The 17,374-nt window shown below is 38.1% G+C and overlaps 1 protein-coding gene across 4 annotated transcripts in view; it reads left to right on the top strand.

The window, feature by feature from the left end:
- smap1 (small ArfGAP 1) overlaps positions 1-17,374 on the top strand; it is a 107,321-nt gene that overhangs the window by 38,434 nt on the left and 51,513 nt on the right. The window contains exons 4-6 of one of the 4 annotated variants that reach the window (XM_026936837.3): positions 2,724-2,799; positions 8,621-8,692; positions 13,095-13,172. In XM_026936837.3, the coding sequence (XP_026792638.1) occupies positions 2,724-2,799; positions 8,621-8,692; positions 13,095-13,172 (226 nt within the window). Of the gene's footprint in view, positions 1-2,723; positions 2,800-8,620; positions 8,693-13,091; positions 13,173-17,374 lie in introns of all 4 variants that reach the window. The other 3 variants (XM_026936828.3, XM_026936856.3, XM_026936847.3) reach the window with 3 other exon arrangements.

The following is a 17,374-nucleotide window of genomic DNA, read 5'->3' as shown; positions in this document are numbered from 1 at the left end:
GACTTAATACTGCTCCTCTCTCGAGCTGCTATTGCACAAGAAAAATTGAATTGAATTCAAGTTCAGAATCACACACGTCTGTTTTTGGCAAACTCTCTGAAAATATAATGGCACAGAAGCCCTTAAATGTTTTTTTTCCACTCAGTTCATTCAGCACAATATTGAAATTCCGTGTTAAAGTAGTTTTTAGGTAATTGCAGTCGTAGTAAAGGGTTTGATACTTGTTTGATGACTCGCTATCTCTCAGTTTACAGTGTTGAGGCTAAGCAGCCTGGAGCTCCTAATTTCTTTTGTCCTCCCTCTAGTACAAAGGGTAGTAATTTTCTGCCAGTCTTTCTCAGGAATGTGGGGTGCTTTAGTTTTCCCTATTTTGCAGCTCCTATTCTTTCCTTCTTTCCACTGTTTCTGCATTTGTTCTCAGACATCTCTCTTTATATGTTCTTTTTTCCTCTTCTTTACTTTTCTTTCTGTCCATTTATTTGTCTTTCTGTCTTTGTTTCTCTCTGTCTTTCTTTGTCTCTTTCCTTCTGTCTTTCTTTTCTTCATTTTCTGGTCTTACTTTCTGTCTTTTCAAACTTTTTTTTCCCTCTTTCTGATTGTCTGTCTTTCCTGACTTCCTGTACTTTCTTGCTTCTTTGTTTCTTTGTTTGTTTCTTTCTCATCAGATGTACAGTTGTGATCAAAGATTCATGAATGCACAAATCCAGTAATGCCATAGGAGCTTTTGCCCTTAACACTTTGTTTGCTGCTAATCTGCATGATGACACTGTTGCTGCTTGGTGTGTGTGTGTGTATTGTATGATCATTGTGTGCGTCTCTCTATTTGTTTTGTGATCTCTTAGCAGTGTAAAGGATCAGTAAGGCATCAAATTCCTGTGGTCTTTTCTACCTTTGTGCTTCTTTTATATATTTTTTTTTCTTTTTTTTTTTTTTTTTATTTAGTGTATCTTATTATAAAATCTTTCTTCTACTCATCTCTTTTTTCTTCCCTTTACTGTTTTTTTTCTCTCTCTCTCACTCCCTCTCTAACTGAGACCAGTAGCAGCATTAAAAGTCTTGACTTTGGTGCAGCTAATGATGTGAATAGAGAGCAAAGACTCAGAAGAGAGGCCAGACCTGCAGGAGCTTACAGACTAACAAGTGTAAGATGCCAATTAAAGCTTGCTAGCTACAGCAAGGATACTATCCAAAGACAAAGTGGGCCTTCAAACTAAGATTTTAATCAGCTTTGATACATGGAGGTGGGGACGAGGGGCTTTGAGCCAGTTGCTAACTGTTTATGGAGAGAGACCACTGGTTAGGTTATAGTGTGTTAACTGAATGTCTCAGCAAGCATGATTACACACTTCTACAGTAAAGTTGCACGAGGTATCAAAAGTTACCGTTTGAGCACTGCAGTATATCCAATGCTGCACTTCAGTAGGCCAGCACTAGTCTGATGTGGTATTTCGCCTATTGGTAAAATCGTGCGTGTGCTAGTTTGACTCAGATGAGTGAGACTCGTACAGTGGCTCAAGCATCAAGTGCACAGATAAAGAAAACACGTTCTATTTCCAACCTATTGGGAGGGTGAGAATTACCTGGATACCTTTTGGTGTGTGTACACACACATGTGGAGAATGTCCAACAATGTGATAAAACTGACCTGTGATGCAGTATTTGCAATAAATACTTCTGCTGTCTTACCCTGTTCAGAAGGGTCTTTTTGAAAGGGGTGAGGTACCATCATCTGCCATGATTCCCCAAGAGCCTGGTGTGGGATCTCCACCTTGTCCTGGAGTTCCTTAACGCTATTTCTTGCAAGCCTATCCAAGATGCAACACTGAAATGAGTGTTTCTAAGAACTGCCTTTGTGTTAGCAATCATTTAAGCAAAAAGATTGGTAGAACTGCATACATTGGTCACCAGAGGACTCTGGAGTGACCCTGTGGTTAAACCTGGGTTTAAGAAGTCCTTGCTACTGGTACCTGGGTGTCACCATGCACCTTGCTCAGATTCTGCAAGGTTAAAATCGCCTTTCTCTGTGGCCTCAATCTTGAAGTGGGTCGGCTCCTCATGACATTGTGGCACAAGTTATTCAGATGATTCTCACAGATTCTCACAGATCTTGCTAATGAAGATGGGCAGTAAATAGACACAATTAAAAAACCCACTACGCTAAAGGTGTATCAAATCCTTCTACTCCAAAATAGCCAATAAGAGCAAGTTGGCCAGAGAACTCAACTTACACTCACAACTTCAACTTAGATTTGGCAGGTCAGATGGCTTTCATTTAGAGTCTAATTCAAGCAAATGACATACTGCTTTTCCTTGGTACTGACCGTGAAGCTTGTAACTTGTGATTACACAAATTTAACCATCTAATTTTTGTTATGAAGAACTTTATATTCAGAAAAATGAGGAAATTTAGAGCTAACAATCTGAATTTAGGATATTCAATGACTGTGTGTGTAAATAAATTTTGATTTATTTATTTTTGACTAAAGTCATGTTTTTGTATCAAGAATCAAGACACTGCACCTGATATTGGTATCAAGGGTCAAAATTGTGGCATTGTGACAACCGTATTCTTCTCTCTCGCTCTGCCTTAGTATTGGACTTTAATTAAGGATGAAGTGAGGACGCAGACTGTGTGTGTGTATGTGAGGGAGAGCACATGCTTTATCTCTGTATGCGTTGCAGGTGAATTGTCCCCAGAGTTTTCTTTCTTAACAACCTCTCAGAGCTGTAGAGTTCTTCATCAGGGACAAGTATGAGAAGAAGAAGTACTACGACAAAAACGCAGTCACTGACTCTTTTGTAAGTACGGCCTGTTCATCTATGCATCACATTTTGCAAGCCGTAGAAATGTCCTTCAGTGCATTGTTTTGAATATGTTTTACTGATGAATAATTTTAATGCATTATTAAAGTACAGGATTCCCATAGGGTCTTATGAAAATGCTTTGTGTCTCTAATTGTACTAGTTGAATGTCAAATGATGATGCTGTCCCTAATATAGATTTCAGTGAGGTTTTTGCTCAAGGCAAAACAGAAGTAGCGAATATGTGTGCTGCTCAGTCTATAGACCACTGAGGCCTCAGACAACATACAGCTGTTCAGAGCTCTGGACAGAAGGTCACTCCAAAACTTCTATGTCTAGGATGTGCTAGAAAAACTGGAGCTTAGCTTAAATGTTGTTAAACTGTCAGGCACTCTAATCGGTTGATTAAGAAGAAAAAGGTCCTATATACATATCCCTCAATGGTCACACAATGGAGCAAAGTGATTTTCCTTCAGCTTTTAGCTTGATTTGGAGGCACATTGCTCCTAATAGAACTATAATAAGTAGAGTATTGTCTACTGGAGTACAAAATATACATTTAATGACTTAAAGGAGCAATAGTCGATTTTTTTAAATTTCTTACTGGTACAAATGACCTAGACAAAAAGTAGAACATAATTAAAAAAAAAAAAAAAAAAATGTTTAAGCAATTGCGTAAGCACAAGTGTATTATGTGACTGAGAAAACACATTTGGAAAACTGTATTATGGGCTGGAATGCTCATCTATGTTTACATTAACTTCCTGTCAGTCTTTTTATAGATACTCCCCAACTCCCCTTCACTCCACCCCATCTCAGTCTGTTCTTAAAAAAAATAAATAAAAAAAAAAGCATAGTAGAATCCAGTAAGTACTCAGTGCCCCTAAATACTTTTACAGTGAGGGAAAATAATAATAATAAATACAGCAAACTAGCAAGGTTACCAGGTAGGGTAATGCCTCGGATGAACCGCCTTCATAGAAATATATGTAATGCTAGCTAACTCCCTTGCAGCTACCGATGTTAACTAGGTGCCACCACTAGTGACTGTCAGCTGAAAAGCTCATGAGAGCTCATTGCAAAGAAAAACAGGACAGCGAAGACACTCTTGACCATTCCAGAGCAGCAAGTTGGTATGAGCTCTCCTGCAACACCAGAGGACACAGGAGACACAGGAGTTTGACGCCTGCTCAGGCAAAAATACTACTGTACCAAAAGCTCTTGGGTTGTTGTACTTCACTGACTAAACCGGTAGAGACCTACTCTTGACTAATTTTGGCAAAGTCTTGAGTATTGCTCCTTTAATGTAACTGGTGGTTTATTCCAAAATGCAGTATATCCATTCCAAAATATGGAATTTTAACTGTTGGGCATCCTGGACAAGTATGTTCAAGCATCTGGTGTAATAAAATGGAAAAATAGACTTCAATTAAAATAATCTTTTTATAGGATACCGATTGTATTTACTGTTTTTACAGAATAATCAACAATAGCAGTGCTGTTAGAATATTAAACAAACAAAAAAGGTGCCCTTAGTGCATAGGTTATGAAGTCTTTATAGCTCACTGAACTCCTCTTCAGAGCAGGAAACAGTGGAAAGATGAGGTCCATGGCTACATTCAATAGTTCATGCATCCTTGGTCTGCACCAGGAACAAACATTAGCTGCCCCTTGGTGGAAGAGTTTTAAAGAGAGTAAACTGACTAAAGTGCTGCCTTTAGTCAGTGTGATTCCAAGCCTCATGCACCTACGCTGCGGCATCTTTTATATGCAAATTAATTGTTTAGAACAACTCGGTATCAGTTAAAGGTGCTTTACACTGTGGTTGATACGGGGGAAAAAAAGAGAGCGAGAGAGAGAAAACTAGGAAGGATGAAAAGCAGAACATAAGTGATGGGGCTGCATCTGTTCAAAATGGATGATAATTGACACTAAACATCTGTGGGCTTTCTCATTTGAAACGTTGTTGAAGTGTTTGACACACGCAAGTGACATTTTCATTTTCATCTTTTTTTAATGACTCTTATGGCTGTTTATTCCTGGAGATTGATTGTGTTTAATGTTCAATGTTATTTGTTATTTTTGTTTATAATGTTTTAAAAAAAAAGACTGGCTATGGGTATATTTTTAAAAAGACCTGGAAACTTTTCTGAGTTGCATTATTCACTTATTAGCAATTATTATTACAAACGACTTGGGCTGCTGAGTGGTGCAACAGAAAAGCTTTCGAATCCCAGCAATGCCACAGCCATTCGTGGCCGGGAGCCAAGAGAGCAAAATTGATTATGCTCTCCGAGTGGGATGGATGGCATTCTCTCTCTCGCTCTCTCTCTCTCTCTCCTGTCAATCAATCAGTGTGACACTAGCTAATCGTGGGTGTCTGTGAACTCGTATGCAGAAGAAAGCAGTTAGCGTTTTCCTCAAAGTGTTATGCTGCCCTGTGACGCATCATGAGCGTCAGTTTGAAAAGATGCGGCTGGCTAGCTTCAAGTGTTTTGGAGGAAGCACATGTTAACCTTCCTTTACCCGATTGATAGTTGTTGTATGATGCAGACAGCTGGCTGGTGGGTGGAAATTGGCAGGTGACCAACATTGTGAAATGTGGGAAAAAATATGTCTTATTTATGCTTTATGAATTATTACGGGGATTTAGAAGTGTAAATTGTTTGAACAATTTTGATCTTTGTTGGATAAAACAAAGTCTGTATGAAGGACCTTGCTGTTGGTGATGATTTATACTTTATCTTATGTGAATTCAGTCTGTGTCTTGTAGAAGAAAAAAAAAAAAAAGACCTCTGTATCAGTCCTAAACCTCCTTCCATACACTCATTACCAAACTTGAGCTTCAGAGCCTGTTTGGTAAAGAATAGCTTACACCAAATGGCTTCTGATCGTTAGTTCTTGGCACCCCAAGCTCTCCCTTAGCTCTCCCCATCATGTTACCTTGCTGATGTGATTAGGACAAGAAAACCAGGCGTGAAATGAAGCCAGAGGCAGCCTCTGTCTTTTGGGGGCAGAAAAACAAACCCCTGCTCAGTGTTGTGCTGGATGTCCGCATCTTACACAAGATGGAGCGCGGACATGCAGCACTGCCAGGAGCGCTTACTTTACTGTACCATTCTCTGCTCTTTCAACTCCATGTCAGCCTACTCCATCCTCCATATGCCAACATCAATAGGAGAAAATTCTCGAGTTTTGTAGAGGAATAAAAAGCATCTTATATTAAAAGCCACTGCAATGATGTCATGTTGTCGCCATTCTGGTTCGCTGCCATTGAAATGATTGTGTGTACAGTCAGCGAGCAAAGCCTCGGCAAACAAATTGTACCAGGATATTAACCATCAGCCCCTTCCTTGTTTTCATAACATGGCTTCTACCTTTTATCTTTTGCTTCCTTTTGTAGTTGGTATTTTTTCATTACTTTGATCGAATTGAACATTACAGAATGAGTCTCAGGAGGTTATTTTTCATACTGATATGAAACCTTTGTTAATCTAGCTTGAGTGTTACATAACAGGAGTTTAAAAAGAAGCTGACAGACCTTGTGAAGGAAACATTTGCAGTCCTCATACATGACTGGGGAATTACTGTTGACTTTAATGATATATAGAGAAAAATGATTAAAAATTGATTTCTATAACCAAGATAAAGACTTCATGCGGTATTGGGTTTTGCTAGAGATTGCTTTATGTGTGAGATCTGAACACATGTAATAAGATTATAGATTTGCTCTTCACTCTTCTATTCTTCACTTAGTAATTGGCTTTCTTACTGATGGACTGGCCGGTGGCACCACTGACCCTGTCATCATCTGGTTCCTATCCAGCCATCCAGCATTGACTTGCTGCATTGTCTAGCATTGATGTGTACGCTCTCTATTACTCGCCCTAGCAGAGAGCCAGGCACCTCTGGCCCCTGGCGGCCGTGCTCAGCTCTTCTCAGAAAATGGGAGCCCAATTATGTGAGGCCTTTTGCTTCTTCCCAGATTGCATTAAGATCGAGATGGTGATATGCTTCGCCCTCGGCGCTTCTCCGATGATAGCTGTCCCTGCATATTGACTGGTCTGCCTCCATCTTCTCTAGTGGGCACTTTGCTGCTTATTTCCCCAGATAGAGGCATTACTGAAAGGTGTAGTGGAAAGGGGAGAAGTTTTGCAGCATATCTGTTATCGGATCTTTAATGCAGCAGCGTAGCATAATGCTGATGCTAACCCAATAAAGGTGGATTATGAACAGGATCCATCAGCAGGTAATGGCCCAGTCTGGACAGCTACACACTAACCAGGATCATAATCGACCTGCTTGTTTTACTCCGTCTCTGTGGACCCGTGCTGCTGACAGCGCCACTTCGCTGTTGAAACGAAGAAGAAGAATAGGTCATCTTTCTTTCTGTCCCTCACTTCCCCTGTGGAATTTGTTTCTTCTTACCTTCTTTTCTCATTTTTTGGCTTTCTTGTCTTTTTTTTTTTTTCTCTCAGCCTTTTGCACTGTAACAGGTTTTGATTAAATGCTGGGGAGCTGACTACCGTTCAGAGGAATTCAGGAAGCTCCTCAGATGAGTGGGAAAATGTCTTATTAAAAAAGTGTTTATAGAAAAGTGTTTATAGCACAATTTCTTTTGCCTTGACTTGACACTACACTTTTAAAAACAGGGGTGCCAGAAGGTGTTCTTTTGGGTTCCCAAAGAACATTTTGATTGGCGGATCTTTAACCATATATGTTGCTGCAATGAATTGTGTGTGTGTTTGTTTATCTGTAGCACCAGCACGAATGATGGTTGTACATGCAGACAGACAGACAAATGGATGGATAGACAGATGAACTAATTAATTAATTAATTCCCACCATAAATGTTACCATTATAAGGAAGTGGTGGACCATATGTGGTGGAAAATGATTATTTATTTGAGGCACAGCCCAAAAATAGTTCAACAGTCATGGAATGAGATGTTATTTAGGGACCCAAGAATGGTTATTTACCGAACCATAAATGTTTTCTCTATAACATCTGCTCTAGAGAACCTCTCTGGCATCTTTATTTTATTAAGAGTGCACTAGATGCTCAAAAACAACATGGATGACTGCAAACCTTCGTAGGCTCTCCTGTCTTTACTTTTGTGGCCCATGCTCTGTCTGTAGTAGCGCTTCTCTTTTCTTTCCCTTTTGTTCCGTCACCTGGGTGAACATACGGAGGTACAGTGAAACGCTTGGCACTCCTCCAACCCTACTTATTTCCTCATGTAATGGAAAAAGACTCTTTGTAGGGCTCAGTGAAAGGAGCTGAGCATTTATCTGGCCGTAGAACAGCACAAGAAGACACCCCAAACAAACAGGAAGCGAGAGATAATAATGTGCATGGCAGCTCACAGATTCTAGATAACAGTCTAATGGATATTTGCCAAAAGACTCTTTTATCATATGATACTCTAAGGAGGAAGGTCTGTACAGCATGAAGGCTTTTTATATAAAAATCGCTGGATTCTTTATCAACCAGTTGTGCATTTAATTATAGTTTAATTATAGTTTTAATTATAGTTTTATTTTGCTTTCATTGCATTGACAATTGGTGTCTTTTTGTGTGTGCAAGCTTGTATGGACCAAGCAATTAAATAGTACATGTATATGTATGCTATGTCCCTCCTGCTCAATAATTGCAAGTACTCATCAACTGCTTTTGCTCTTCTCTCTTCATGTCTTTCACTTTTTTCTTCCCCCTTCTCTCTGTTTCAAACTCCCACACATTTTATTTGCCCCTGCCCACGCCTTTAATTTTGTCTTCCTCTTTGTGCCCCTCCGTCTCCTTCTTGGCTCTCTGCAGAAGTCTTCTGATGCTGCTTTGCCCTTGGCATCTTCTCCTTCTTCACAAGCAGCCGAGAAAAACAAACTGGAGGTACTGTAGTGTGCTCACTGGGTGCGGTGTGCTGTGCTTTTGCTGTGTGTGCTTTTGACTCCCATATCATGTTAAATGCTGAGAATCGCTAGCCCAAGGTTTGTAATTTGTTATTGTAAAAGGAAACCGGATACCATAATAACCTCTCCATCGGAGTGCAGAGGGACTGGACAAGTCAATATTCAGTCTCTTATCTTTTGCAGTCTGTTTCCAGTGTAGGTTCTCAGGACCCTTTAGCCAGTCTTTTTCTGTCTCTCAGCATAGCCATAGTTAAGAGTCTGAGCCTTTCTTATGCTTGGATTATTGCTTTCCGCTTTTCAATGGTTTGCTCAAAAAGAAAGAATGCAGCAGAATTCAGATGAATATTATTTTAAATGAATATTCATGTCTAACTGCATATTCCCCACAGCGATATCTAAAAGCAGTATTCTCCAAAAATAATAACACAAAAGTAGTTGCGATGCTTGCTTTAGCATGTATGTGTCAAAACTCTGACCATCGTCAGTTAGAAATTAAAACATATTTTTAGACCCGTTTCTCCTTAGAGTCTGTTTTGCATTATACCACAGTACCATAGTGAATTCTTAAATCTGATTGGTCAGAAGTTTGCTTATTTTTCTGTAACAGCACAGTTCTGATATTATAAGACAAATCACAGGTTTACTGTATATTAATGCTCTCATTCTAATACCTTATCGTTTCCATAGTAACAGGTCATTCACATGGATTTGTCTGGCAAATGCTTCATGTAATTTTAGCTTAATAATAAACAGACTTAAAATGTGCTGTTATCTAACAAAGAAAAACATGTAACCACTAATACGGTGAACTTTTGCTGTAAGGAGAAGTTTATTCAACTTTTATGGAAGGAGTGTGCAGTGTCAGCGCTTTCTAACAGTCACGTTTTCTGCCACTAACTAACAAATTGAAATCATTAGCAAATTCCTGTGGTATATTATATGTTTTTTTTTTTTTTTACTTTTAGTTAACTTGAATTACAGATTCTTGTTACTCTGACTTAATCATTTCTTAAATCTTACTTTGTCCTTTATCTCACTATGAGGTAAATTGTAATATACAACATGTAGGTTGTTTTTCAATAATTTTTTCCCTATAGAATGAAAGCTGTCAGCTTTTCAGAAAGAAAAGAGCTGCAGTGTCTTGAGACCTAAATAGGCTATCTGTGAATGAGTTTTCTCTTCTAATAGTTACACATCAGACGTCATCAAGCTATTTATCAATCAAGCCATATTTTTGGAAACGTGTTACTGACAGTGTAACTGTCCATTTGAAATTCAGTGAGTACATCATCAATGGGAAATAAACAGTCTGTGTCACAGCCACTTACTCTGTCTTGCCTGAAGAGGCTCTTAATACAGAGAGAAGGAGAGGAAAGCAACGAGGGAGTTTGTGTTAAGGCCAGAGCCAAACAGGTCAGAGAAAGATTGGGGACAGTCTGGTCCTGTCCTCACACTCCTAAACAGGCACTCACACACATCTTAGGAGATGCCTTAAGGTGAAGCAGCGTGTGTGGAGAGGAGGAGTGGAGAGACTCTGCACGGCAGACTGATCACACACTGCATCATTTTCTTTGCATTACCTTTGCATTCAGTGCAAAGAAATCATTGCTGGTAGGAGGAGATAGAATTCTAAAAAAATGATACCTGTGCATGACAACATAAGAAACATGGCATTGTTATCTCTTCTGTATCTTTTATTCTTTCAATTACAAAACAAAAATTGAAAATTGTCCAGCAAAATTGCTTGTTTAGCTGCTTTTATTACTGGAAAAAACCCCAGAAAACCTGTTTACTTAAAGTTGTCTTGTAAGTCTAACGGCACTTGTTGAATTTGGTCATTAAAATGTGTAACTACATATGCAGAATCAAACTTACAACCACTAGAGAATGTAGCAAACATGAGAAAATGCCTCAACATCGCTGTTATGTAGTTTTATCCAACTCACGAACATGAGCAATGCGTTAAATGGAGCTTCTCTGCAATTACTTTTCGAATTTGTCTGGAAAATACTTCCATATGTGTGTTTATGGATCATTGTTAATGCATAACCACAGATTCCTCAGTCTGAAAATGTCTTTAAAAAGACTAATTATGTAGATTTCCAGCTTAATTTGCAAAGAATACATGAAAGCTTACCACAAAAACATTTCCATTTTAAGTAAGTTAAAATGAACTGTTTTCATGTTTTATCTTTAAGTACAGAGAAGCATGTCAGTACTTGTCCATGATAATCACTCATACACTACAGAAGCAGGAGATTCGGATGAAAAAAGCACTGGAATAGTTCATTCATATTCTTTATAATAATTCATTTATTTCACATAATAATCAATTAATGCAAGGCAAGTCACCTGGTGAGTAGGTTCCTTTTAAAACAGTAGATATCATGATGATTGTTTTCAAAAATCTACATTTATGCAAACTAGACTTTGTTGAATTAAATATATACATAAAATTTGCATCCTTAATCAAACCAAAAATCTAGGCTTTTGATGTTTCCTGTGAAGATGCTCATGAGAAAGAATTTTACAGTTTTGAATTTGTCATTTTTTTAATTGCTTTATCAACAAAATACCATGCACTGTTATAAGGAAATATTTTATCTAGTATAAAAGCTAACGGAAATCCAACAATAATCATTTTAGGAAGTTCCTCTGTAATATGACTGCATCTAATTAATGATAGTGATAAATATGTAAAATTTAACGAATGCAGATAATCTAGAAACAGAGACCTTTAGGTTCTGAATATAGAGTAAAAACAGATTTTGAGAAAACTAATTCTCAAAATACAATGTGGTTTCATGTGTTTCCATTCTAGCAAGTGTGGTTTCTAAAGGAAATTTACATGTACAGTACCGTGCAAAAGTATTAGGCATTCTGTTGTAGATGTTTATTTTATGGCTTTTGCTTTATTGAGTCAATAAAAACATTTTAGATTTCCAACTGTTACTTTTCCAACAAGAAATTTAATGTTACATAAAAAAATTCTGTATGTCAGTAAAGAAAATAACTAATGTAATAAACCACTTTTCAGACAAAAAACATAATGAAGGCTGTCAGATTTTTACCTGCAAAACCTAAGCAAGTGTGACACTCAAAATCTCCAGAACTGTGGCAGATTCTCCAAGATGCTTCAAAAAACTTAATCAATTTCTTTATAAATCTGCAAAAAATGTACCTGAGAGTATTGATGCATTTTTAAAAAGCAAAGGATTGTCACACCAAATATTGGCTTTATATCATTAGTTTATTACAGTTTACTGCTGTTTAGAAATTATTTTTTATTTTTTTAGTTTGAAGGCATCTTTGCTTTACAGAATTTTTTTCTGTGTGCCTAAGACATGCACAGTACTGTATATCATAAGGTCACATGAAATTGTCATATATTTGGAAACAAGCATTTTTAATAATGCAGTGGTTGCTAATGGACAAAAACAGTGAAATAAACATTTTCCTGTTGAGGATTTCTTTTTGTTACCACAGTCTAATAGAAGACATTATAGATGCAGAAATCCGGAAAATTATTGACATGACCAAAATAGTTGTTTCTACATGCAATTCATTTCTTAATTCATTTAACAGATTAATAGATTATCAAAGTAGTAGTTCGCTGCGTCTGTGGTTTGAAATGTGTGCACTTAGAGCCATGGCAGTGGCGAGGTTTAGGTTGTGCGTGAGTGCCCTGTGTAGAGGCAATCGATAGTGCAGCTCTGTCAGCATGCATGGGGAAATGGAGTAATCGAAGTGCTCATAAAGTTCAAGTGGCTGATTCAGAGTTCTAGTCTTGTGACGCATTTCAGTTTCAGCCACCCCATCCCCTGCTTATTTTCAGAGAAATAGCTTTCCAGCTTTCACATGATGTCGCACCGCTATCTGGCTTTTTTTTTTTTTTTTTTTGGTTTTTTTTTTTTTGGTTTTTTTTTTTTAAAGAAGGTTTTGTCAGATTTAGAGAATTCAGTGGCAGTCTGTGTAGTTCAGTGGCAATGGCAGCTCTTTATAAGCCTGATGTTAGTCATAATAACTCTGCTGGACAGCCCTACTTATGTGCTTATTCAACTCCCATTAGAGCAACAGACTTTAATGACCATCTAAAAAAAAAAAACAAACTTATCTTTAAAAGTGGAGAACAGTCCTGCACTCAAGCTGTCAAAGCTTTAATAAGGTTTAATTTAGTCTGAAATTAGTTTGGGCTTTATCTGACCCAGTCTTTTATCCCCTATGGACACCTGTAAAAACTACTGCATTTTTCAACCTGCTTGTATATGTCTGTGTTTGTCTAATGTGCTGGGTGTGTGTGTGAGAGACAGTGAGTGTGATCTGATGAAGGTCTAAGTGCACTAACACCATCTTTTCCACCTATCTCCTTGTTGTGACAGAAGGAGAGAGAGAAGAAAAAGGAAGAGAAGAAGAAAGAAAAGGAAACAGATAAAGGGAACAAGCCCACAGTTTTTGACAAGGTAATTCATCACTCATTTGCCGACTTTAATGCTCTGTCTTGTGCCATTGTTGCATAAACGGCAGCAAAAAGCACACGGTAAGCATGCTAAAGTGAAATGGGATGAATGATCAAGATGATGCTTTTTGCCTGAGTGTCTGCATGGGCTGGGAAAAAGCACAGGCTTGCAGTCTTACTGACTGAGTCTCTATTGTTGGATTGCACATGTGCAGCAGCTGCTCAAGGCAGCATACAGCTAAAATGTACGCCCAACTCTAGCATGAAATATTTAGAAATATCATTATCTACAGTGCTGGACAAATCATAAATTCATTAGTTATCTCCACGGGCAAGAGGAGGCTCCAGTGTGCTGCCCAGTCTCACGTATGGTCGCATAGCTGGCTCGTTAAGTGCAATAATTATGCAATGTCACACTTGCAATCGTGCTGTTGTACTGAATATCAGCATAGCTGTGATTCGGCCACAGGTGTAATTATAGCCATGCTGATATTAAGTACAACAGCAGGACTGTGAGTGTGATACTGCTTTTATAGAACAGTTCTATAAATAAGAAATCAGTATCGAGTAACTGACACAAAATTTGTTTATTCTTGCTGTCAATGAAACTATTCCCAAAGTATCTACAGCCGGATAGAGCAACAAACTGACAGCCCATAGCAAGTGTAGTAACGATTGCAGTGTAAAGAACTATTACTAGAAATGGGATTTTATGTAGTGAACACAAACAAGCGGAGTGATACACACAGTGAATTGTACCACTGTTGTTATACTAAATATCAGCACTCGTGGAACACCACTTGTCCAATCACAGCGGAGTGATACACACAGTGAAATGGACCAGTGTTGATTTTTGTCAGCACTTTTGGAACACCACTTGTCCAATCAAATTAGTGAACCAGTACTAATAGTTGTATAATGAAGTTTATGAATTCCCGCTGAGGGAACAACTCTGCGGAGTCAGTTATAATGCACTTGTTAAATTTCTAATGTAGCACGTTGTGTTTGTGCCCTTGACAAAAATCAACAAGTTGTTGGCCAGAATTCTGGCTCTGAGATGGTGTTCTGTCTGTGTCTTCATACGTTTAACGCCGAGGTGAGTCCACTAGCAGGAGTGTTAATGACAGCCAGGCAGTGCACTTAATTTTGCTCAGTTTTGTCATTTTTTTCACATACTTGCATATTCCTGATTTTGGGAAGAAAAAAAAAAATTGTCTGTCATCCGTGCACTCTGATTGGTCAGAAGATGTGGATTAATTTAGTATAACAGCAGCACTGACAGTAGTGCCAGCTGTAGTTGTAATAATAGGTTCCTGTACATTACTGTTTCTATAGTAAAAACTCATTCACGGGGATGTGTATGGAGAACAGTCTACATATTCTAAGGCTAATAAACAAAAAAGAACATAAAGTCATTGATATGCTGAAGCTTTCTGTAAGAAGATAATTATTTAACAAGCGCGTTAAGTAAATGTAAGTGCTGTGTAACTGTCAGGTCAACCCAGACAACATACTCCAGTTCCCAGCATGCACCGTGGCCTGCAAACTACAGGCCGCTCTGGACTCCACTTCCCAGAGCGCACACACACACACACACACACACACACACACACACACACACACACTGCCTCATTCTCAGTCACTGGATTTTGATTATGCACAGGTGGTTTCAGTTACACACACTCACACTTTAAAAGAGACTTTAATTCACACACCAGTTGCGAAGTATACGCTCAGCTTACCTGTGTTTCTGACGTTACCAAGCCTGTTTTCTTTGCTACAGCTATTCTGGTTTGACCTTGATGTTGTTCCTCGTTTTCTGAGTTTTGCCTAGCCTAGTGTATCCTGTTTGCTGATTGCCGGACCTAAGCCTGTTTCCGACTTTGTCTTAGCCTAGTGTTTTGGATTGTTTGCACAGACTTTCATTAAAGCTGTTCTTCCTGCAATTGCATCTGTCTGTCTCCATTACATGACAGTAACAGGACGTTTTCCAACATGGGAGAGTCTTCAGAATAGAGGAGTTTATGATTTCCATTTTTTTTCAGTGACGTGACAAGCTGAGTTTATTTTCTTATTAACTTCATAGAAGGAAAACAAAGAGGCTCGTTAGGTTCCAAGTGGTTATAGCTGCTATAATGAAAGTGATAACTGGAACTAACTTGTCTCGTGTACATTCCACAGCATTAAATGTAACTATAAACTATTAAAAAGCACAATATTAGTAAACTAAAAATTATAGTCTTTAGCAAATTGCCGAGGTTTTAAAAGAATAAAATAAAGTGAATGCGTCACCCCAACTCGTAGTGGACTATTTTTCTGTAGGAGCATGTCTCAAGGTGTTTTTTTTTTTTTAACATGTTGTTTTATCACATAAAAGTGAGAAAACAGCATATTACACTTTCTTACTCTCTCAGTATACTTCTTCTCAGCAAGAAATCTTAGCAATTTCTGAAGCCAGAATGACACTACATGAGTTGCCTATAACTTCCAGCATGAGTGCTGCGTATAAAAAAATTCAGAGCTGCTGGGGGTAAGGCATGGAACAGGTTTACTTTTCAAGAAAAAAGTACCATTATGAACCTATATTTAACAATCATACTAGCAGCAGAATGTGATGGCTGGAATAGCCTCAATACCACTGATTTGTATTACTATTTAAGTGTGTTCTGTCAAAGCATTAGTAAAAGCCTGTCAGTGTTCCCTGCAGGCTCGATTTCACCTCTCTAACACGTGTGCAGTGAGAGGTGATGCGAGGATTTCATGTGGTTGTCAGGGTGCAGTGTGGTGGTGAGTGACTGGCAGGAGGTAAGGGTCCAGTGACCACAGAATAAAACAAAAGCTATGTATTTCACAACACTGCAAAATTATTCATTGTTTTTGTGGTGGTGTTTTTTTTTTTTTTTTTTTTTTTTTTTTTTTTATCTCTTGGGTGTGTGTGTGTGTGAGGGTGCAATACTTCTATAATTTAGAGATAATTCATTTTCACAGCACTAAAACCTGTTCTCCAGAGATCCATGTCGCATTCTGTTTACTGGCAGTGGACATGGCCATCGCAGTTTGTTACTTGTGGATGCTACGTAGCCTGCTACTCGGGATGGTGCTAAGAACCGCAGCTGGTTTTGCTTAGTATGATCAATAGAGGGGATGGGACATTTTCCATCTTTGGGTTTGTCCAACTATTTATGGTTCACATTCAAACCAACTTATCATGTTTCATTATTTGCTGTGAAGCAGTTTTGTGTGAAATGTGTGTTTAGTTTTACAGTGCATGGTGAGTTGTAGCATTGAAGCTTGTAACCTCAGATGGTGTCTTTGTATTCTTTTCTGTTTCTGTCTGACTTTTGTCTTTGTCAACCCTGTATTTTGTGCAGCAGTCCAGTATACAAGATATATTGTAAATTAATAACATTGCCTGTAGAGCTGTAGGACTCGAGTCTGTGTTTTGACTCCAGTCTAGGCTTGATTTGTACTTGGATTTGTCTCAACGTTTAGCATTAGTCTCGCTAAATATGATCTTGGTTTCAAGCGAGAATGTGGAGAGATAATGTTTGTGTTGTATTTTCTTTTTACATGTGCAATGATTAGGCTATGTTTCTTCTGCAGGGTCACTGGCCCAATGTACGAATGAAGCCAAGTGGTTGAAATAAAAGCTTTAAAAGGATTTGATGGTTTTCTCTAGCCCACGGGTTTCCGGGCAAACAACCCCAAATGGACATTATGAATTTTTTAATTTAAAAAAATAATAAATAAAAGTAATAGACCTGATACAGTTTCTGCTTGTTCTGGGGTTATTGATTTGTCCAACTTAGTGTTATGTATGGCAATGTTCTAGCCATAGGAATTGAAATAAATTAACTGATTAAAAATAATAGAAGCATCACAAGTCTCTCTCTTGGAAGATTCTGCATTGAGGCACAAAATGTCACAGACTTTTACAGAGGCTTATGCATCATGTTTTTTTTTTTTTTGTTGTTGTTATCTAAAATATAAATGTCAGCAGTACCTACATTTTTGATGAAAAAGAAATGCATTAAGCCTTGTGTGATGAAAATATTATGTTTATTATATTTTAAAAGCACCAAGTGGTCATGCTGTGTTAAAAAAAAAAAAAAAGCAAGCTGTAGAAAGCAAAAATCAAGCGGAATAAAGAATCGTTTTTCTGATCGCATTTTGGCAACCTGAATGGAAATCAAATTGTGAGGAGTC

The sequence above is a fragment of the Pangasianodon hypophthalmus genome, chromosome 3 (assembly GCF_027358585.1).
Source record: "Pangasianodon hypophthalmus isolate fPanHyp1 chromosome 3, fPanHyp1.pri, whole genome shotgun sequence".
Classification (NCBI taxonomy): domain Eukaryota; kingdom Metazoa; phylum Chordata; class Actinopteri; order Siluriformes; family Pangasiidae; genus Pangasianodon; species Pangasianodon hypophthalmus.
This window is presented reverse-complemented; position numbering and strand designations above follow the sequence as displayed.